This window comes from Fundulus heteroclitus, chromosome 22, assembly GCF_011125445.2.
Source record: "Fundulus heteroclitus isolate FHET01 chromosome 22, MU-UCD_Fhet_4.1, whole genome shotgun sequence".
Lineage (NCBI taxonomy): Eukaryota > Metazoa > Chordata > Actinopteri > Cyprinodontiformes > Fundulidae > Fundulus > Fundulus heteroclitus.
Window position 1 is genome coordinate 12,197,682 of NC_046382.1, and position 24,155 is coordinate 12,221,836.

General features: G+C 40.2%; 1 protein-coding gene across 3 annotated transcripts in view; it reads left to right on the forward strand.

Annotated features, from left to right (window-relative positions):
• smap1 (small ArfGAP 1) overlaps window positions 1–24,155 on the forward strand; it is a 120,775-nt gene that overhangs the window by 75,346 nt on the left and 21,274 nt on the right. For all 3 annotated transcript variants that reach the window (XM_021322793.2, XM_021322794.2, XM_021322796.2), the window contains 2 exons: window positions 4,363–4,426; window positions 16,645–16,763. In XM_021322793.2, coding sequence (XP_021178468.2) covers window positions 4,363–4,426; window positions 16,645–16,763 — 183 coding nt within the window. The remainder of the gene's footprint in view (window positions 1–4,362; window positions 4,427–16,644; window positions 16,764–24,155) is intronic.

Sequence of the window (24,155 nt, forward strand, 5' to 3'; positions counted from 1 at the left end):
AGTCATTTAGTTGACCACGAAACTATTCTGTAGATCAGAAATTGTCATAAGTTAAACAGATAGAGAACTTAACAGAGCTGCACTGAAACAAAGTCTGAAAAACCCAATGACCTGAGGAAACTCTGGAAAGATGAGAGGACCAAAATATCTCCTCATTAATGGGAAAGAGTGATAAAGTCTGACAAAAAATGACAAGCGAGAGTTATTACTGCTAAATGGGTCTTTACTATAAGCTACGGGATCATATGGGTGTATTTATTTTTACATGTCCGTATATACAATCATTGAGGGTAATAACTTTTAGCATGAATGCATGTAATAACTCTTAAGGACAACTTGGATTTTCTTGCTCTTATTTTAGTTATGGAGCATTTGCTAGGCCTTATCATTAACTATCCGAGTTGATCACAGTTCGCGGCATTTGCTGGGAAGTCCAACACAAACAAGACAAGTAATAGAAGGGTCTCATTTTTATAACATGTTTGGTAAAATCACTGATTTGGATTGGTAAATTGTGTAGTTTGACATTTTTAACGAGAAACCATTGTCACCAAGAAATAATAAAGATGATGCTAGATATGAATATGCATTGGGTCCAAAAACCCAAGCCCAGGATCCCACATGACAGCCGTCTCGTCCGGGCTGCGTAAAGACAAAAAAGGATGCTCCTATGAAATGAGCAGGGCGAGATAAAAAAAACAACAAAAAAAACAGCAGGTTGTGAATTTGGCATTTATCTTTTGCATGCAAAATTTATCAGGTGAACAAAACAGGCTGACATCTATCACAGAGGTCTGAGATTTAGCCTTTATACATTTCTCACAGCTGATCAGCACGGTGAAGAAATAACACTGTAGCAGATGCTGCTAAAATTGGTTTTCCCGTTTATTTTCCTGTGTTTCAACCTTTTCCTACGATCACAAGATTAAGAGAACAAAATCCTGCATGCTTGCAAACAAGCTTCCTCCACAGACTGGCCACGCTTAGCATTAGAGATACAGCGACCTGAGTCATCCGTTTTGTGTGGAGCTTCTGCTGCGAAAGGACCCAGCTTAGGTGGTCTGGGCATCAAATGAAAAAACTGGAGATTTTTAAGCCATATTGCCCAGCCCTAGAAACTATGCTCATCCGCCACTTTAATAGTGACTTTGCTTTTTAACATAAGGGGCAAATCAGCCACTCAGCAACTCGGTGCATTTAGACATCTAGACGTGATGAAGATGACTTAAGCAAGTTCAAACCAAGTATCAGAATTGGGCAGAGTGGGGATTTAGAGACTTGTGGTGCCAGAAGGGCTGCTGTGAGTATGAGATTAATATAGCAAAGAATTTAAGACGGTAATAAATAACCAGTACTGGTAAAACATAAACAACTCTTTTTGGTTTGCGGGTTTTGCATTTAAAGAAAAATATTACTGTGCTGCTTAAGCATTGGAATTAAGCAAAGCCTGATTTGTGCAATATATTTTTTTTATGAAAAACTGAGCCAAAATGCATAAAAAGTGTTTAGTAATTGAGTCCATCACGTAAGTCCACAGTAGGTTAAATCACTCGTCCATCTGTCATCTGTTCATTCAACAATGGAGGTCATCTAAACGCTCAGTGCTCCACTTCCCCATAAAGGATCTTTAAAGTTTTCCAGCCCTTTCTTCCATCCAGGAAGTTCTGGTTCTGCATCGGTGCATCTTGTAACCAGGAAGTGTCCACAAAACCTCCACAGTGAGGCGTCCAGAAGCATCTCGATAAGTTGGCTCCTCTTTTTAGGATCATTGTCTTTTTGCTGTTTCCACTCTAGGGTACTTCGGTAAACAGACTTTGTGGTTGACGAACTCACTGCAAAAAGGGAACTAAAAGTAAAATTTTCTTGAAATGTGTGCATTTGTCGTTGACTTGAGCTGGCAAATTTAAATGATCTGCCAGTGATTTTTGCACTTAAAATAGGAACAACTCATCTCCATCTTATTTCAAGTGGAGTATACGTAATTATCTTACCGTAGGGGTCAAATTACTCTTTCCATTGGCAGATAATCTTATTTACTTGCTCAAATCAAGGACAAATACACTCATTTCAAGAAAATGTTACTTACCTTTAGTGCCCTTTTTTGCAGTTAACATGCCGAGGTTCTGCAGCAGCAAAAACAATCGTAAATCATCTCCTTTCCTCCACCTCTGGTTTTCTCCTAAGATCTTGTGTATCCATCCAGTTGTTCCAGAAGTCCAGCACTTTATCCACATGCAACTTTATGAACCTAAATCGTGTTGCCATTTTGTTTTTAAAGAGAATAAGCTTTCTGTTAGAAACCCCTGTTCAGTCTTTCGCTATTTTTTTCCTGTATAAACTTCAAAATGCTAACTGCAGCCTGTAGAGTCTGAGATGGATGTGTGCTTTGTGCAGTGTCTTGTATGATTTTTATCATAAACGTATAATTATTATAACCCTTCCCAGATTGTTCTGCAACAGTAATTGGTATTTTTGTTATTGCTGATATCTTTCCATTTTGGCATGGCGTTGTGTGCTTCAATCCGGCAACCTGCCAGAACTCCAGCTTTTATAGAAAGTCATTGAAGTGGATTCACTTAGGAACATCTTGATACTACTTTCTCCCTTAAATGTTGTGAAAGCCACATTTAGTCCCCCCCCCCCCCAAAACTTTAAATGGTGCAACACATCTGTCTACTTCATTTTCCGATCAAGAGCATTCGAGCTTTTCAACTAAAATGTAATTCAGGATTTTCTCAAATGAATTTTCTCCCTTTCACAGCGGCTGTGTGGGATGTCGCACTGAAAGACTTTCTGATGGCAATTTATGTAAACCTTAAATCAAATCAACAGCCGTACAAGAGCCTATGTTTTTCTATCAGTATTACCAACCTCCATCGGCTTTGCTTACTGGGATCTCCAGCGATGATGCCAAAGTGGACCCTGAACATTTAGCTCTTTCAGTCGACTCACAATCAGTCCCAACATTTCTGATCGGTCAATGCCAAGGATTCAGTTTCAACAAGGAAATATCTGAAAGTCTAAAAGGACAACTTAACATTTCCTATTCACGGTCCGTAGGCTATAGATTATAATACAAAGTTACTGTGAAACTTCCTGATTAATAGAAACTATTTTTTACATCTTCACCTGTGTAACTCTTTCAGCTACACTTAGTTCAGCACCTGCTTTTTCCTGTATATTTTCCATCTCTAAAGGCACTTTATCCATTTCTGTGACGCAGCACACAACCAAAGATTGCTGCTGAAAGCAAATGACCTTTCTGCTGCAGTTCTTGCTGTTGTTTAAGCTGTGCTGCAGCTCCAACACATCAAATTTACAACCCCTGCATTCTTGATTAGGCATGGACACGGTAATTGTTTTCATTGCCTTGGATGGAAACGACATTAAAGCTAATGTGGTCCATCGATCTCTTTGCTTGGAGGGAAATTGGGTTTGTTACCAGTGTTGTAGATCCCTTATGGACCATGTGTTAACCTCCCCATTTTCTTTTTTTCCGTAACTGCTGTTTCTCTTCAGTTCTTTTTCTTTTTCTGTTTTCTTAACTCTCTTTTGCAGTTTGTCTTTCAGTTACCCTTTCACTTTGGCTCCCCACTAGTTTTCAGTGTGTTATGTGTTTATAAAAATGAACAAAGATGATAGAAAATGGCATCCTATTTTTATAAGACGATAGAAGTGATATTTATTTAAAAAGCTGAAGGAGCTGAAACCTATGTTTTAATTGATGTTTTTGTAAAAGAAAAAGAAAAAGTTCCCCCTCTTGATATTCAAAGTGATTTAAGTCAAAAACGTAAAAAACTTTATTTCCCAGGACCTGCTATTTTACCTTGGTAGATAGTACTGTGTATTTCACCTCATGCTTTTTATGTAAATTTAATCTGGATTAAACCTCTTTATGCAAGAGACTTCATGGAAATTTGTAACTGCAATCAATTTTAAGTCAGGTGCTCCAAACCTGTTTCCTTAACTTCTGCAGGAGGCAGGGGAAGGATTGCTAGTCTTAGGCAGAATGGCATTCTAGACATCTAAAAGGTTCATTTTTTACTATAAATAATTTATGGTTATTTGGTCTTCCTTTGCTATTAAATGTTTAAATATGTTGCCATAGTTTAATAAAAGGACAAAGTATAGTCCTGTTTTATGGGAAAGCTAACGTTAAACAACTTTTGCCGCTGGAAACAAAATAAAATTAACTTGACTTTGAGGCGTGGGTGTGGCATCACTATAGTATAACAGCAGGGGAAACGCTGCAGTCTACATGGTTGGAATAGCACCAGATTTATGAATAATTTCCCAGCAAAGTGTGTTTGTAAAGCTAAATAGCACTGATTTGTGTCTTTGTTGTGTTTTTGCCTTCCTCAGCAGTCAGAGTGCAGAGCCAGCCCCAAGAAAAGCCCAGAGCCGGCTGTAGACCTCCTAGGCCTTGGTAAGACACCATATTTCACCTCAAAGCTCAAGTGCTACAATTGTTTTTAAGTTTATCCACAACGTGGCAGATATGCAGATTAAACCAGCAGTGCTGGAGAGTGTAATAACCTTTTCATTCATTTTGAATCCAGTCCCTTTTCCTGAACATTTTAGTTTTTTTCTAAGTTGAAAGTTTAAGTAAAGCGTTTTGAAACCTTTCAGCTGTTTATCCAAAACTGTTTATAGGCAGAAAGTTGTTGACTCTGAGTTAAAAAACTGCAAAAGTTACCGGATTGCTTTTTAGGAAATGGAGGCAAACTTTTGTTTTTTGTTTTTTTTTTTAGCTGTGAAACGTTTCATGGGAAATAAAGAGACAGAAGAGGTTGATAAATGCTTCTGATTCAGCAAAGAGCAGGAGTGTGTACTCCTGTCACAACGTTAATTTAGCAGCTCTCGGCAGCATCAGCTGAATGCGAATAAACAGTCTCCTGTTGAGCCTTCAAACGGCTACAAGACGACTTGACAAGTGGAGCTGCCTCATAAGTCAGATTCAGTACATTTGCTCTGATCGCTGCACAGCCAGGCATGGTGGGATGTTGTTCTCACCGGGGAATTTTCACTTATTATAGATAATTGGAGCTCTCCTCATGCTGCAGCAAGACTGAAATGTGCTCATCCTCCTCCTCACTGGTTGCAAACAAATTCATTTTGCTTTGCCGCAGAGCCCCGAGTCCAGGCTTTTTAAAATGCGTTCCAATTTTTTTATTTATTTATTTTTTTTACAAACCAAAACACGTTCCACATTCACAAAAGGGTCTGAAAGAAAGAGCGCGGCCTCTTGACAGAACTTTGTGTTCTGCTGATACGCAGGGCATAAAAAAAAGATGTGGTTGACCTGAAGTTTAAAAAAAAATAAAATCTGAAGGGTTGCTAAAGGCAGACAGAAAAGTGCCCTCAACATTCATTGATGCCGCTGGTAAAGGTAGACAAAAGGAAGCTTGAAAATGAACACATTTCTTATTGCAGAAGCATAATTTAACTGAAAAAAAAATCTATTTTGGTCCTTTTTGAAGCACTCCTTGATTTATGCTTTCTGTTCTTACGTTGATCAGAGCTTCTAGGAAGTTTGAAGTACTAATCCATATCCTCTTTCACAAACATTTCTGCCATAAAACCATCGAAAACGAGCCCTGAGCCCCTGAGCTCTATCTGGTCATTAATAAATCACACGTGAAGTTGGCCATATCTTGCAAAGATCATGTTTTTATTTTTATTTTTATTTTTTTTTAAACTGGCCAGTAGCCCGGGACGACAGGAGATGTTACGCAACAACAATGTCGGCGTTATGCATAAAATCTGCAGCATAAGTCTGTTTTCAAAACTGTAATGGCAAATGAACTCAGTGTAGCAATGCTGCTGTTGGTCAAGCAAACTCTTTATACATAAATTGTATATCTCCATTTCTTAGGTTTCTTTTCGGATATGATTTCTGGGACATGGTTGGGCTTTTACATCCTGCCACCGGCTGCTTCCAAACATCTTCACCACATCACGCCCTCGACCCACAAGCCCAGCCAGTCCTGATAAAAGTCACCTGATGCAGGCTTGTGACTGCCTTCTTTGGCGAGTCAGGAGGGAAACGGAGGCAGGCTTACTTCGACTCCCCTCAACTTATCGATCCTCTCACAAAACACACGGAGATGGCAAAGAGCTAGCTGAATCCCACCCTGAAGTGTTTTGTGAGAGGGGCTCATGAATGAATTTCATTGGTGACAGAAAGGCTTATTCCAGTAATTCACTCTTCAAAATGCAAAGACAAGAGAGCAATGTTGCCAGTGGTTGCTAGTCTATCTGTGCCATTCTCGCCAGTGTTGTCGTCGTCTGACTTTTCTGGTTGCATTTCTTTGCTTGAGAGACAGCTGAGCTGTCAGGGGTTTGACACAAATTCCATTCAATTGGATTTTATTTATATAGTGCCAATTCATAAAACACTGCAAGGCACTTTCCAAAGTCAAATTCAATCAGATTATACAGATTGGTCAAAATAATTTCCTCTCTAAGGAAACCCAGCAGGTTGCATCAAGTCTTGACAAGCAGCATTCACTCCTCCTGAAAGAGCGTAGAGCCACAGTGGACAGTCGTCTGCATTGTTGATGGCTTTACAGCAATCCCTCATACTGAGCATGCATGAAGCGACAGTGGAGAGGAAAACTCCCCTTTAACAGGGAGGAAAACCTCCAGCAGAACCAGAAGCAGGCTCAGTGTGAACAGCCATCTGCCTCATCCGACTGGGGCTTAGAGAAGACAGAGCAGAGACACAGAAAGCACAGAAGCACACGTTGACCCAGTAATCCTTTCTATGTAATATGATAATAGCGGGTGATCTGTCTTCCCTGGATGATGTCACAGCTAACAGAACACCAGACCAGGTGTATTTACTATGAAGAAAAAAGAGAGAGAACACAAAGTTAAAAGTTGAAATAACAACAAGCAATGCAAATTGGAAAGCAGGAGAACTCAGCAGTGATGAAAATAGGCCCTGATGTCCTCCAGCAGCCTAAGCCTATAGCAGCATAACTACAGAGATAGCTCAGGGTAACATTAGTGACTCAAACTATAAGCTTTGTCAAAAAGGAAAGTTTTAACATTAGTCTTAAAAGTAGACAGGGTGTCTGCCTCACGGACCAAAACTGGGAGTTGGTTCCACAGGAGAGGAGCCTGATAGCTAAAGGATCTGCCTCCCATTCTACTTTTAGAGACTCTAGGAACCACCAGCAGACCTGCAGTCTGAGAGCGAAGTGCTCTTTTAGGAACATATCATATCACGTATCATGAATTAATCTGATTGGAGGAAGAATGAGACAAAAAGCACTTACTAGCCACGGGGCCCAAAGAGCTGTGTTTTGAAGAGGATCTTTAAGTAGCCAATTCGAGACCAGCATGAAGTCACATGGAAGCCAAAAGGTTACAAAGACACAAGAACACTCATTTGTCTGGCATCATTGAAACATTGAAATTAAGAAGCCTATACAAAACAAACAAAACCCCCAAATAAGATGTAAATGGGACAGACATGCTAAAAAATTAAGAGTCAGAAACATGTTATGAGAGAACAGAAGTGATAATTGCTTTTTATTCTTTATGTTTACTGTGTCTACATTTATTCCTGCAATTTCGATTGGGGCAGCGCCCGAGTGCCCCGTATTGACAAGCCACCACTGCTCTATTGTTAGGTTCGGAGGAGGAGCCGTGATGCTGTGGGCCTTTTTCTTTGTCATTATGCCGCAGGGAACAAGCCGATTCAAGCGAGCGATTTACATGTTATCCCTATGTAAAAATGCGATCAGGAACGAATGAACAGTCAGAAATGTGAATGACGCGTTTTACCCATCAGACTAGCATGTGATCAATCAGTCATGATAATAATAGTCATTTTTATAGGGATGACACAGTTAGACATGGTTCCAAAAACAAAGACTGAAGCTGACGTTCAGCTCTTGTTAGTCTAGTTAGACTTGTATATAATCAAAACAGCTATTAACTATAGTTTAAACTGCACAGTATTTAATAGACTAAATAATCAGGACGATACAATACAAAAACTGAAATAGCTAATCATCGGGTCTTCCAGTAGGATAATGACCCAAAACATGGAGCAAAATCAGCACAGATCTACCTTGTTCCACGGCCACTTCGGTCCCCAGAATTAAATCTTGTAGAAAACCTCTGGTTACAGCAGGTTAGACGAGAGTAAAGAGACGAGATCCCTCTCTGTGTGCTCCAACCTTGTGAGATGTTATAGGAGAAGGCTAAACATGAGTGTGTGCAAAGTATTAACAGCGGATGTGTCAATAATTTTATCTCCCCCGCTGTATAAATGCACTCTGAGGTTGGCCGTTTCCAACCTCTGAGTGCATTTTTTTTTATAGAGAGATTTTGCTTCTGCAGTAAGAGATAAATCCATCGTATTGCCTGTTATGAAAATTATTTTGTGTCCTCCAGGAGTTAATTAAAATAAGCTTCGTCAAAGTTTGGACTTTTTAACTCGAAAGATTGCAGAGTGAATAGAAGGTTCTCTATCAGCTGCATATTGGGATGCTAATGGCATTTGTGTTTTTATTGGCGAACATGGCAACACAGCGGCTGAAAAACAGTGAATGCACTGCAGAGTGACATTCAACAAATGTCATGAGCTGCATTCAGACCTGTGACATTCAGGCGACACTGTGCGTTAGCCAGTTAGCCACTGCAGCATTGCGCTCGGTGCTTGTTGACCTAAATCTAAACGATACCGGGGGCTGGGAAAGCAGACAGGTTTTGCTTCAAGGTTTTCTTCTTCATGAATTTCTTATACGCAATAGCTCTCCTTTACGGCGCTGCATTGTGTCGGAGCGAGCCGAGCGGATGAGGTGCTGACAGGAGAGAGCCCCGTGGACACGGCATTGATCAAAAATTCCCAACCGCTGCATGGAGGAGAGAGATTGCTATAAATAACCAACACTACGCCTATTCCAGCCACACTGGCTGGATGAGATTTCACACATAATCAATAAGTCAAATACATGGCAGAGTGCCTTCAGCATCTCCTCCATCAATCCCTCTGTTGCTCCATCTCTCAGGTAACAGTACTCCTTTGTTGTCAGTAAACCTTGCTCTCCCTTGGATTGGGCTGCTTTGTGTATCAGATGGTGCAGTTGAAGCTGGTTTGCAGCGGCGCTGCCATGAGAATAAGAACAGGGCCCAGATTTACCTTGAGGAGTATTGTTACGCTGATTTTCTTCCATTTCTGGTTTCACACGATTCTCCTAAAATGTCCCTGAAGAATATAACCAGACTGATAATGTTAAATGTCTGAAGGGTCAAATGTTAAATTCAAATTACTATGGAGGAATTTTATGTTGTCTAGCTGGACCTTTTTTATATAAAGGAACTAATCAAGGTCTTTATTATCACTACCATACTCATGGCTTTTAATGCAATCAACCTATTATGCAGCAGCAGTGGCTTGACCCCCTAACATTTACAATATTAAGGTCAGCAGTTCTGGGGTTATTATAAAAGCAAAATTTACATGTTTCTCAGTTTGTTTCTATAATATCTGACTGAAAGGGTTGACCTTTAAACAAAGCAGTCTCTGGAGTCCATAACCATTCTTTGTAATCCTGTTACAGCGTTATGTATCTGTCTTTCAAATCAACGGTGGAGGTAAACACGGTGCTTTAAGTAAATAACGCTGCAATATTACCTCCCTAAACATTTATGTCTGTAGTAAACAGAATCTGGCTAAGCAAGGATGTTTTAGACACATAAATTATGCAGGACAAACCTCCTAACTTTGAGACGCGGCCTTGCCATTACCAAATTAGACAGATTTTTTTCCTTCAAAACTTCTTTAATTGTTCATAGGATAAATTCAACCAGATGGAACACATTTAGATGATACTATCAAGCAGCTGCTGCAGATTTGTTGGCTATTCCTCCATTAAAGGTAGAGTTGGTGATTTTTCCCAAAGTTTCCCCAAGTCCCTTTTTGAATAACTGCATATGTGCAAGACCGTCCTTCCAGCTCTTGCGCTCCTCAGGTGGATCACGTGAAAAAAATCTCAGAAATCCACTCTGGTCTCATTTCTTTCTACTGAGTCCTTCCTCTTCTTCTCATAAACGTGTACACGGTTCGCTTCTCGCGACTCTCAGCCACGTTTAAAGTATAAGGTGAGAGCAGCGGAGCTACAATGAACGGCTGACACTGAAGCTAACCGCTAAGCTAACCGGATACATGAACACTAGAAGTGTGCATGCAGCAAGCGGAAATTAACAAGGAAGGAGCACGCACACTGACGTTACGTGAGCGCATCTGAATGATTGGCATGTGGAGGAAGGGGGGGCATTCATCCTTTGTCAACCCGAGAGCATAAAAATCCGGGCTGATCAGCAGTTTCTAAAAGACTCAAAGTCACCTATATTTTCTGTCTTGGAGACTCTGATGCTCAGTTTGTACTTCACCAAATTGTCTGACAATTAGCCCTATTTACACTACCCTTGTTAAACCGATCCATGCCGAGCTCGGTCCGAGCTTGGATCAGTTAACCGTGCCGAGCTTGGTTCTGACGACAATTTACACGTGGTAAATGCTAGACGACCGTTTACACATCACGCCAGCACGGTTCCTCGCCTCCTAGTGACGATCTACGGTACTACTGCTCTCTAGGATTGAAGGAGGGACTCAAGCAAATAAAAATGGCGGCACCCGTAACATTCAGGAACTTATGTTTGGTTATAATTGGGATATTTCATTGTTTGCCGAGAGTCAGGCGAAGAAGGCAACCTTTGGTGAATTTACTTGACAGAGTCGGCTTTTGGGAAGTGGATAAGACAAACGAACGTCTAATCAGGATTTACAGACGCAGGAAACAGTGACAGAAGATGAGGTTCATCACGCTACTAAGCAGAATCATCACTGGAAACCGTGAGGCACGGTAGGGAAGCTAGTATTTTTATCAATGTCTGAAACCGCAAAACTAGTCAGCTGACTGTAAGGAGATGACGCGGTCTGCTCATGCGCTCTTTGTTATCAGAAAACCATGCCACTGAAAAACCGTGCCGAGCCCACCTATTGAACTGGTCTAGATTTAGTGCGGATCAGTTGTGTCTGGCACGGTTCAGTTCACTCTACGATTAATTTACACTCGAAAGTTATCTCAGTTAACGAGCTCGGACCGGTCTCGGCACGGTTAAAAAAGGGTAGTGTAAACGGGGTAAAGAGTTGCTGCCACGTGATTGGCTGATTCGAAAGAATTGGGTAAAAGGAATGTTACAGCAATCATCCAATGATGGCATTCCTTAATTTGATGCTACGCTATGCAGACGCTCAGTCTGCTCCCATATAGTTTCACTTCCATCCAAATTATCACAGGGTCTATAACTCATATTAGCCAAAAGTACTTTATGTATAATTTCACGGATGTTTCTTTGATCACATGAGGGCACACACAGACTTCAATGCTTGTACTTTTATTTGCAGATTTTAAGGCAATTATTAGGTATAATAATAATAATAATAATAATAATAATAATAATAATAATAATAATAATAATAATAAACCTAATCTGCCACTAAATGCGCCTAATTTCCTCGTGTAATGATAGATTTATACCCACACCAGGATACAAATACAACAGCAGTTGTGACAAAATAGGAAATGCTTGGCAGCACCTTTAGAAAAGAAGGCAACAATAATTCAGAGGAGCACTTTTACATAACAGAAACAGCCAAAAACAGGAATCTAATGCTACAGCAGGCACAGGCTCACCCTCACTGAACTGTTGAAGGCTGTGAAAAGCATAACCTAGCCTGAAAAATTTCAGTTCCTGCTGGGGATGCAAGTAGAAGGATGATAATTTGTCTTTCTTCAGCATAAATCTACTCACCCAGCCAGCTTTTTGTCAGCAGCACAGGCTTCAGCTGGAAGCTTGGGGTGATAAATGTGTCCTGGGCACAGTCTGGACTTTTATTACCAGTCAGTTGGGAAGCAAGGATACACTTGTGTCCCCCATATACTCAAGAGAATTTTCTTTTTAACATGATTTACAGAGCTAGCGCTTTCTATTTTAATTTTTTTTTTTTTTAGGATGTAGAGTACATTTCACTAATGATAATGTTTTACCACATCTCATAACCAAGTCATCACATCGGGCACATTTGGTGACATGACAAAACATGACAAAAAGAGAAATATCTGCAAGAAATGTTTTAAACACTGATGTGAAATAATTTTTTGTTTCTTAACAAACTGCCTCTTCCGCCACCCAGAGGCTTTGGTCACCAGATGGGATTTTGTTCCCCTGTCTGGACTCCTACAGTCCTTCACGGCAGAATGTGGAAACTGAATTTCATGCCCTAGTTGCAGTTTGTGTTGGTAGAAAAGAAGTGAGGGTGAATTTATGTCTGGTTTAATTGCAATCTCAGGACACCTAAAACTAGATTTCTGTAAAGTCTTTATTGCTTGTTGTAATGGCTATTATTAACCTTCTTTTTAATCTTATTTTTCAAATCAGGGCTTAATTAAATTAAATCATTTAGCCCCGACTTCCTGGCCAAGTTTTTCACGTGACTGGCTGAATGTCTGCAGTGATCTTTAGAGGTCCTCTGGCAGTCTGTGTGCAAGGAAACTGATGCTTATTCCAATCAGGAAGTGACTTCAGCCCACTGTGCAGTGATCTGCTGGAGGCAGAAGATGCTAGTGGCATCAACAAACTCAAATATTTATAGATCTGGCAAAACCACTGGACACCTGAGGACAGCCGAGTCAGTAGAAGATGGGAGTTTGTTAGCAAATTTTATCTACAACCCAACACGTTACAGCAGGGTTGTCCAAACTTCTTGTCACTTGGGCCAAATTTGTCAAGTCAAAAGGACTTAGAGCAAAAATATATACAAAAAAGAAAATCACAAAAATATATATTTTATTTTACCTGATTAACCGTGATTTGAGACTGTAGTATTTTGATTAAACAAAGTAGTCAGATTTGTTTTGTACAAAAGGGATGTGTGAATCATAGTGGACCCAAAACCTAAAAGCACATTTAATTATTGAAAGGCATCAATTTTGCTAATTCTTTTGGGCTTGATTGGGAAAAAAGTATTCTATTCTTACAGGATTTGAGTCAGTGTTTCTTTGAAAAGGCTTTTTGTGTTTAGCCAAGCTCAATACAGCGATGCATTGACCCATATGTTTAATTTGTTCCGTGATGGAGCTTTTAATTCAAATTGGTGAACTCAGCTTAATTTATATAGCACTTTAAGACACAGCTCAGTTGCCCAAAGTGCTTTACACACCATAAAAAGCTAACAATTAAACATATAACAGAATAAAAACCATAATAATATAACAAAATAATCATATAACAAAATATAAAAGTCAAATAAAGAGTGGAGACATAAAAACTAACAATAAAACCCAAAACAACAACATCTCAAACTGGGGTAAAAGCCAAAGAAACAAAATGTGTTTCAAGAGAAGATTTAAAAACAAAGTGAATCTTTTACTCTGATATGTAAAGGTAATTTATTCTAGGTGTCAAATCACTATTTCCATTGAAATATATTGAAACACAATTAATCCGTTTCTCAATTTCCTTTGGTACATGATTTTGAATAACAAAAATGTATTTATAAATAAGAAACATAATTGTATAAAAAAAAACAATACAACAGAATGTACTGGAATAAATTAGTTTTATTAAGTACAGTACAGAATAATGTACAGCCTTTAACTTTGAGATCAGTCGGCATGATGCAGATGTTAATGGAGGAGAAGGGCTGAACCGAATAACTGTCTCTGAAACGAGTTAGGCAATTGTCATTAAATTGCGCCGGCCTACACTCTTTTCAATAACGTCTGAAAGTTTCTCCCACATTTCCAACATTCCCTTTATTTTTTTGTCCGCCGCATTTCTTGCAAAATCTCAATGTGCTGCTAGGTCTGTAGCTACTTTGTTGTAGCGTTCACCAATACATTACTTAGTTAAATGTGTAAATAAATTGCAGCTAGTGATGATCCTGTAGCTTCCTGTCCGTTGCACACAGATGACAGCAAAGATTCCCTGATGGGAAACAATAATAATTTTTTAACTTTATGGCTGAAATTTGAAACTCTTCTAAAGCATCTATTCTAGCACATGCACATATATTCTGAAATGCAATTGTACATAGCACTATGACTAGGGATAGGTATTGTTAAGGGTTTATCGATACTACTGCTCTTAACGATACTCCGTTATTATCCATTATCAGTACTAATTTTTTAATCATACAAAAGGGTAAAAAATCCAAATAATAATGACTGGTTCATTTTTTTAAAACCTTTTTGAGCAAAAGCAAACAAAAGTACAAAAAAATATTTTTTTAAAGAAATAGAGCAATAAAAACATTATATAAATAACTTTATCCATTCATCCATTTTCTAACACGTCTGTCCCTCATGAGGTCGTGAGGGTTGCTGGTGTCTATCTCCATCTGTCAATGGGCGAGAGGCGGGGTTCACCCTGGACAGATCGCCAGGCTATCGCAGGGCTTGTTGGCAACAGTGTCGATGAAAGTAAGCGAGGCGAACATGTGATGCTGAAAAACTAGTCCATGCATTTGTTACTTCAAGGCTGGACCTTGCATTCATATCCTGAAAATCACTGTGCAAAGTAAACGGGACTTTTAGCACACTTCCAGCTCCGTGGGTACAAAAGTTCACACCTCCCTTTCTTACTGGATGGAGGAATGCATCACCTGCTACTTTGTGCCGCTTCCTGAACTTCTGCGCTTCAGGCAATGGCTTGCTCCAGTGGCCCACATGGGTGAGGACAAATCCCTCCATTCTAAAGGTTCTTGTAAGCAATCAGGTCCCTGAAAAGCTCCCACGTACAAAGGTCCGCCTGCAGCATTGCAGCCATCTCTTTGTTTTACTTTTACCAGCAGCAAAAGCCTGGGAGATATCCCCCTGATGACCGCATGCTTCAAGCTGCCAGTGGACTGCAAGGCAGAGAGGAGCCACACCGAGTTTATGCAAAGGATAACTACTTAAGGAAAAGTATTGACTAGATATTTTAAAAGAGAAACAATAGTGGACACTAATCTTTTTTTCTGTATGAGCAAAGCAAGATGTCACCAGAGGTGAAACGTCCTCCAGATTTCTTACAGAGACAAACCGAGCACTAACTTGGCTAGCCAGATTGATAACATGTAGCACTCTCCGTTCGGCAATTTAGCAATCTGGGGCTGTTCCCATTGAATCCGGGAAAGAAGGAACATTCAGCAGAACATTCTGAGCTGATTGGATGAAGCGATACCTAGTGCCCGCCTCCCAAAGGTTGGCTGTAGCCAATCACGGTCTCAACGAGAAAACGAGAAAACACAACAAGTTACCCTGGGCCCCGCTATTCTTTTTTTTCTTTTACCATATAGGAACATCCTCACCATCTTCTGTGAGCTTTAGCTTCTCAGCCTATAAAAAAAAGATAAGATGTGTAGAGTTCATAAAACTCAAATATATTGTTTATATGCATCACGTGAATGCATGACATTAAAAGTATAGCATCATTTGGGTTCAAGCCATCCTCTGTGTATATACACCCGGTTTTATTCAGAATATATCCACTTAGACATTCGAAGTTATCAAATTCCCCTAAAAAAACACAGAAAACTGTATCTTGCCTTTTTTCCACACTTCCCTCAGGATCGTTTCTTTCATAGAAAACTACAGAAAGTTGACAATGACAGCCGTTGGTGATACTCCAGGCAGGGGTATATTTGCAAGAGCCTGATGTGTGCGTTGTATTTTAAGGTTAAAGCCCTCCGGTAGTTGTAGCTGGCTCTGCAAAAGCTTCTTAATAAACTGCGTTGCAGAGTTTATCCTTCTGGCAAAGACACGTCCCAAAGACACGTACGTTATTTCACCTGGTTCAAGCGGGCCTCGGCCTCATCCATCCGCTATGATAGGCCTTGTACATTGACCCAACTGGTCAATATCCTGTTTGAGCTTTGCATTGTCTCCTTTTAGATCATATTTAAGTCCTTTATTGCCTTAAGTACCCCAGCAATGTCCATGCTAGTCCCAGGGCTCCCCGTTCCCGTGAGAGCCGTGATGTTGCTAGCTTGGTCTGGTTGGACATTAGCTTTTGCGGTTGAGGAACTTTTTATCCTGAGCTTTGGGCGTTTTTATCGATCCTTTGTGCTCCTAGTGTGCTTCTTCTCCCTCTCACATATTATTTTATCGAAGATAAGAAACATAATAGCGAGTCGGAGAGGTTTCAATGCGACCGACTACTCCATGAGCTCACCCGGAAAGTCCTACAAGTGTTGATTGTTTTACAACACTAGCTTGGCTAGCTCCGACAGTGCACAACAATTTTCTAGCGCTAATGACTGAGTGATACTGACCTGAGAAATACGTCGCAACAAACGCTAAAGTCATCATGAAGAATCTGCACACAGAAATAAGATCACAAACACCTGGAAATTGTGAAATGTTATGGATGCAATGGGGAAATGCCTCCCAAAGTCTAAAACTAAAGGTAGTTGGGATTAAATGCAAATCATTTTTTTAATTGGGTTTTCTCCCCAGCACTGCCAGATGTGTGGATTCTCTTTCTGGGCTATCTGCTTGGGCGTCATGCAGCCTTGGGACAGACGTGTTTCTGCTTGAACTAAAAAAAAATAGATTTCATCTCCGCGTTTCCTTCTTCCAGATGCTCCAGAAGGAGAACGGAAAGGCTCAGATCAAACAGCACCCGCCGGAAATGAACTGGACCTGTTTGGACCGATGGTCTCCAACCCTCTTCCCCCCAGCAACACAAAGCAAGATCAGGTAGCTGAAAACAAACACACACACACATACACACACATACACACACACACTTTCATCAGCTGCTTATCACCTCAGACAGGCTGCAACTGAGGGAGTCTGCAGAGACAAACACGCACACGCGAGCGCGCATGTTCACGAGCCCGCCGTGTCTCTGGTACGTGGCGACACACACTCTCTGAGGATTGACATCAAAGAGACCTGTCATGAAATCCTTTTTTCATTGAATTAATTTGACCGATGTCCTTCAAGGAAGCTTGCAACAGTGCCAAATTGGGTGAGACAAACCAAAACAAACACTTTTTTTATTTCTGGGCCCAGTCACAGAACTTATCTAGTTGTTTATAAGGTCACGCGTCTAAGGAAACAAAGCTTGTTTTAACATAAAACTAAAGTACAGCATGAAACAAATGGGATTAAAGCTACGGCGTAACGGTACACAAAAATCATGGTTCGGTACATTTTCTGTTCGCTTTAAACAAGGGAAACGAATAAAAGCGACCACTGAATACCTTATCAGAGATCTGTTTACGTTTTTAATTAACAAAAGGTAAGTGGGTATAGCTAATGGGATGGATAGATGGAGGCAGGGAAGAATGGATGGAATATTAAATCACTTTAAAATGCCCCGGGTTGTTTTTTTTGGGAATATTTTTGTAAGGCTACGAGGACCTTTTAAGAAGGATGTTTAAATACTTAGAGCATTCCATTTTACGAGATTTACTTGAATGCACCATAAAAGTACAGCTGTTGGGAAATCCCCTTGTGTCGGAGTGAGTCCAACAGAACCAGTGTTGCTGAGCTGCAGGATATGTGATGTTCACATTCAGCTTTACGCTGTTTCAAGTTAGTAATTCAGTTAGGTCAGAGCAAGCCGTCTACCATTGTTGCTTTCTTAACATGCGTTCTCTGACATAACGTTCGTAGCTACATGAGAAACTTAAAAGTTCACAAATATAGCATAGTATAGGGATAGCTGTGAGTCGGTTTAGTTTTGCTGTCCCTTTTTAAAGTTGGGCTAGTCAAAATGTCATGGCACCCTTGGTTCTGCATATTATTCTACATGTGTTCACGTATAAAACAAAGCTGTATGTATTCGCTGCCTGTGCGTACCAAAACTGACTGGCCTGCACCGGATATTTTTGATATGAATACGGCTACCGTTACACTTCAGTCGGTATTAAAACTAAAGCCTGCAAGTGTTACAACTTCCATCACCATTGGTTTCCATCGCTACGTCCTCTAGCTTGATCTGCGACACCCACCAACAGTGTGCTGACCACAGCTTCTAAAAGACACATCTGCAAAGGAGACCCTGAAGATGGTTCATGTGGATTCCATGTCCCCAACCTCCATCCTCCATCAGGTCTAACAGAGCTGATCTGAATCATTTTATTAATGAAGCTGGTGTAGCATCATCTGGAAAAGAGATTGGACCGGAGATGGAACTGTGAAGCCGTTTAGAAGAAGGACAGAGAGACAGAGCAGACTGGACTCCTTGAAGAAGCTTAGGTCCATCAGGGTTTGCAGCAAGATTTGGTAGATCTTCTAGGAGTCTGCTGTGGAGAGTGTGATCTCTTCTGCCTTCATCTGTTAGGGTAGCAGCATCAAAACCAGACTTAATGAAGCTCCACAAGCTGATAAAGAAAAGATGATGGACAACCCTGAGCATAATCTTCATTCTCGTCATGCAACAGCAGAGTGTCTTCAGTCAGAAGCTTCCTCAGAGCCGCTGTAAGACGGACCTCTACAGGAGATAACTTCCTACCTAACTACTCTTTGAAAAAAGCTGCACAAGATGAGTTACAGCATCATTTGGAATAATAAAGAATTTTTAATCGAATTTTAAACAAAAAAAATTTGCATTTACCATTAGGCACAAATACTGAACCATGAAGAAGTAAAAGTTATGTGATCTACTTAGTCCACATTCAACCAGTGTTACATTATTATGAAAACAGCAACTTTTTCAATAAGATGTCTTCTTCAGGTAGATGCAAATGTCCAGATGGTGCATACTGTCAAGGAATGGTTTTGGGGATCTGAGATGTAAATGTAAAGGACCGTTGTAGAGTCTTTACTTCACTGAGTATCTTTGGGATGGGTTGGAGAACTTCATGGAGCAAGGTAGGACCTAGTTCTAAAAGACTAATGAGATGAAGAACAATTTACATTTAACGAAGTTTTAAACCAAGTTTTAAATGCATGACTTTTACTATTAGTGTTAGACTTTATCATGATGTAAACATTTATGGTTAGAGTTGCTCAAGGGGTTGGTAACTGGGGAGTTTTCTGAGCAAAGTGGCAAAGTTTTTAATGTTCTGATCGTTGATGAGAAATCCACAGACCACCACCTCGGAGGATTTCCCAAAACATTTTGAAGGAATTATCAAAGTAAAGACTTCTGCTCCAGTCTTCTAATTTCTGTCCATGTACTTCCTGTCATTGATCTTTGTTTTTGAATGAGGTGGCTTCTTGCTGCCCTTCTTGTTCTTAGAGTCTTCTGGACAGAAAGCTCTGCGCCTAGTGGCAACGTTTTTCTGTAGCGCCCTCCTCAGGAGCACTCAGAAACGACTGCCGCCTTTTGGATACTCTGAAACCTTCTTCAGTCCAGCTGAACTTCGCACATTAGGGACGCAAACAAATATTCGACTTAAAATTATTTGTCCATTAACGGTTAATTAGATTAAAGTTTGTTCCATCCGATTAACTGATGACATCCGCTTAGACAGACCTCGTTTCAGTGTTTTAATATGGCCGCCATCCAGAAGAAGGCGCTGCAGTGTTGCCGAGTCCGCTTATTATAAGCGACTTTGGGCTTTGTTTTTTTCTAAAGTTGTGGGCTTGTTTTTTTTTTTTGGGCTTGTTTCTGAAAGTGAAGTCACTTATTTGGGCTCTAAAATAAGTCACAATAAACACAAGTTATAAAGAGACCTGCTTGCACTGCTGCGCTACAGACACAATACTGGCTGAAATATCCCTCCTCCTCTCCACGTTCACACACTCTTACCTATAGAAAAAAAATATATACTAGATGTCTCATTATTTGCTGGAGGGCATTCTGCTTCACCGCCATATTGGCTGGGTCTTTTCTACTCTAGGTTGACATACCTACATATCGACGGTAGTTAAGGCAGGGGGAGCAATATTGCCCGTATTTTCTGCAGTTTACAGTTGCAATAACCGGTGATAACTGCTGAAAGTAGATTACGTGGTGCAGATCACCATTTTGGGCTGAGATTCTGGAGATGAGTTTTTACACGCTGAAAATATTGCAGAAACCTAACCCATTAACCATACTTTAATGCTTAACAGGCAAGAGGAACTGCAAAACGGTTCTCTTTCAAGGGTATTAAGATCATGCCTCAGTTGCAAGCAAAGTGTAAGATATGAATCACCTGGAAAATAAATATAAACATGTATTTGTACATGTATAAGCTGCATGGACTCTGGAGCAGAGTCAACTTCTCAACCAAAACTCACTGATGTGCTCAGAAGGGGCGAGGGTGTGATGACAGAAAAGCAATTGAAGTTAATTTATGAATTACTTTTCAGTAACAAAACGATTCAAAGTGCTGGGCATTACACAAGAAAATCAAACATGATAGAAGAATACATTATGCAATTAATTCCAGTTGATGGTGAGGGTTTTCATGGGGATTATTAAAGTTTGAGATCCTTTATTCGATTCACGTTATTTGTTTGCATTCAGTAACCTAATAGGTTCCTTTTATATTTTAGAAATGTGTCCACGTTTAATAATGTGTGAGAAAACCACAACTTTTGTTTATTTGGTCAGTTTTTAATACAGTTGGCACAATAAACTGTTAAAATATAATGATGTGGCTCTTGTAAAATTCAACAAATTGTAAAAAAAAAAAAAAAAAAAAAAGGAAACCTTCATGTTATGGAAAGACCCTCTTGATACATGAGAAAACCAGTTTTTAAGAAAATGTTCGCTTATCAATGGTTTGTTAGTCGATCAGCTTTAGATCAACTCGTTAATCAATTACTTGCATCCCTACTTCACACATTGAAGTTCTTGATGGTGCAGAGAACGGTTTCATTCTTCCTTTGTGCTTTTCTGCACGAGACGAGATTTTGATGCAAAGGGTTGATGGCTGCGCGCTTTTCCTGGCGCTAGTAATTGCTGACACAAGGAGACAGTCGTCTGGATTGTATTAATTTGTAGTCAAATGGTGAATTTTGTTTCTTCTTGTCAGACAAACAGAGATCATTCTGGCTATTTATCTTTTTCATTCAGACAGATCAATCCACCCCCGCCCCCCTTTTTTTTCTTCTTCTGCTGAGCCCTTTCCAGTTGTGTGTACTTTACTGACATTTCCTGCAACATTTAGAGTAAAGACCTGCGAGTTGCCTCGCCATGCGGGGGACCAGTAATTGCCTCTGCCTTGGTGTGAAGGTTAGCTTTCCCTGTTTGTTAGTACGTAACCCATGACTTTTACAAACTAATAGGTTCTGCTCAGATGGAAGAAGAAACACGTTGGGGGTAATTGAACCGGCGACTTATTCTCACTCATTGCCGTCTTAATTCTTTGTTGCCTCGGGTCTTTTGACTTTCAAATCATATTCCTCCTCCACGCATACGCCGGGAAGATGCAGCTTGAACGCCCAAACTTGCACACAGGGGGGGCTGAGTGTTGGATTCTGCAGGTGGATAAACCTCTGCAGCATTTCACACACCCTGCTAATCACAACAATACAGTTTGATTAGCTGGGGATTTAAAGAACGAGGGAGCTGGCAACCCTCTGCTTCCAGCAGCTATTAACAGGCGCTAAGGAACGCCTTGCGTCTGCGTGCATGTCAATTATGAAAAATGTGATTACAGCTTTGTAGACGTGGATGGATTTGTGTTATCCATTACGTTCCTCCTCCTTTTCTCTCTCTCTCTCTCTCTCTCGCTATCTCTATTTCCCAAACAAACTCGCAAACATCTTTTTGTTTTTTCGTGGTGGGGAGGAAGAGAAATGATCAGACATTTGGAGGAAAAAAAGGCTATGAACTTACAATGCACTTGTTTAATGCCTCCTAAAGTAACCTTCCTGTCAGGTGTTTACATCTTCTCATCTCAGCCATGAATTTCATTAATTCAGATGTTTTAAGAACGTAAACATTTTCTTAGTTTTTACGGTGGAATACTTGCACAGCAAACGACATCAATGATTTTAAAGCAAATATATGGCGGAGAAGTTTAAATGTCTAATTTAGACAGAATCAGAGTTATACATACTAGCTTAAACTTGTATCCCCTTATAATACTAGACTTGATGCATTTTAGCAAGTCAGCAGAAAGTCAGAAATAAACTTTGTTTCCTCCAGACTAGATCTACGCTGTCATTTCTTATGCAGGACTATAATGGTAAAGCATAAATTATTTGTTACTCCAGCAGGAGAACGTCTTATTTTAAGCTAGCTAACTGTTGCAGCTTCTGTCTGCTACAATAACCGTGCCGAGGCCTCACAACCAGTCCTCAGAGTCCTGCTTCCAGAAATCCCAGCAATCCCTTCAAGACTTCCAGCGTAATGTTGGGAAGCGTATTTCTTTCTTTCTTGTTTTTAACATTTTCAGGGTTTCATCTAGTCAGAGGCTTGGGGGGGGGGGGGGGGGGGGGTGATGATGACATCACCTATTTTGCATATTTGTTCATTCATTTGTGACCCTGGCTGTAGGAAAGAGAAGCTTTCGCCAAGACAAAGTAAATGTGTTTGGAACTACAAATGACCTTTTATAAAATAATTTATGAATTTTAATACATTGTCTGAATCCACACTACATAAAACAAACTGTACCAAAAAATACAGTTATTAGAGGCAAAGTGAACAATGTGAATAAGTGATTGAAGCTGTGTGTGAATCATATTCAGGAAATTTGTTTAGTGCAACAGTTTCAGAATCAAAACTGACAACTTTAAAAACTATATTTACGCCATTTTTATTTAAAGCTTTGAGGACGAAGGCAGCAGCAGGTGTGGTGTGCCTGTGAGACGGCACTGAGGGAAGTGGGAACGGGCTCATAGCAGCTCTCGCTGATGCCCCAAAACAGTGACTACAAAACGATTGGTACTTTCATGTAAAGTCACCATAAACACAGGAAAAGTAGCCAGACTTGTTGCTCTTTGCCTTCTACAAAACAGTCGCAAGAGGGGTTTGAAAAGTCACTAAATATAGCAACAAAGACGCTAGATGGGCAACGCTGAACTGTCGTCTCTAGTACTACAGCGCTGCAGTACCCACTAGCCAGCTTGGCAGCAAGACAGGAAGGAGCAGGCAGTATTGGTTTTTCAAAATAAAGTAAATTTTAAAATTCCATGATATTTTAATTCATTCCAAACTCTGATGGGAAAACATAAATCTGAAGGTGTGGCGACAAATGTGGTGGTGCACCATGATCAATTACATGTTTTTATTTTGCTCTGTTATGCCTGTTTTAAGATTATTTGACAACGCTCAACAGTTCTCCAACTTATTTCACCAAACAGCTGAAACTCATAAGGCCATGAGTTTTATCTTGCCACTCTAGCCGGGCTTAAAGAGATCCACCTTCATGATACCAGCTAACTCCAACTTTCAGCTCCACACAGCCGGCTGAGTCCTAAATCTCCCTTCTTAGCAGAGCCCTCTGCCTCTGCAGCGACTTTTAGGCCTTAAGAGATGTGTTTGGAAGTGTTCCCGTGGTTCATGATGTGGAGATTTAGGTTGGAAAACAATCGTGTGCAACAATGTGAAGGGCTGAAGACGGCACCTCTGCCTTTAAAAAAAGAAGGATGAACAGGGAACAAGCAAGGCTGTCGTTAATGTTATCTTGTTCATAATTAGGGAGGAGCAATATAGCTACATTATCATCTGTATCGGCCAATGTTTGTCATTTTCCAACATGTCGATATCGGTCCGATCAGTAAAACTGGGCCGATATTAATAACCAATATTTATGTGTTTCATGAGGGGAGGGTGTTGGCCATGCAGTGTTTTATCTTGTGATATTGGTGCAGCGAAGGATCATGGGATGTTTACCTGAAGCAGAGACGCATCATCAGCAGTGTGCTCTATTAATAGGGTAGAGAAATTTATAGAAGATCAATGCCGGTTATCGGCTATGACAGGAACATTAATTATCGCTATCGGCCTAAATGTTCGTATCGGTGCATCCTTTGTTTTCTTATAGACAAGCCTGGCATTTTAACGGGGTTGTGTAGACTTTTTAGTGTCACTGTAAGTGAAACAAGCAGATGTTAAACATTTATTAAAATGCTTCTGGCCCACTTATAATACCAACAGGTGATCCGATTGGAGCATCGACACGTTCAATTAAAATAATAGCAATATGTTTCTTTAATTCAAGAATTTCTTTGTCTAATTCTGCCTCTCTGCTGGAC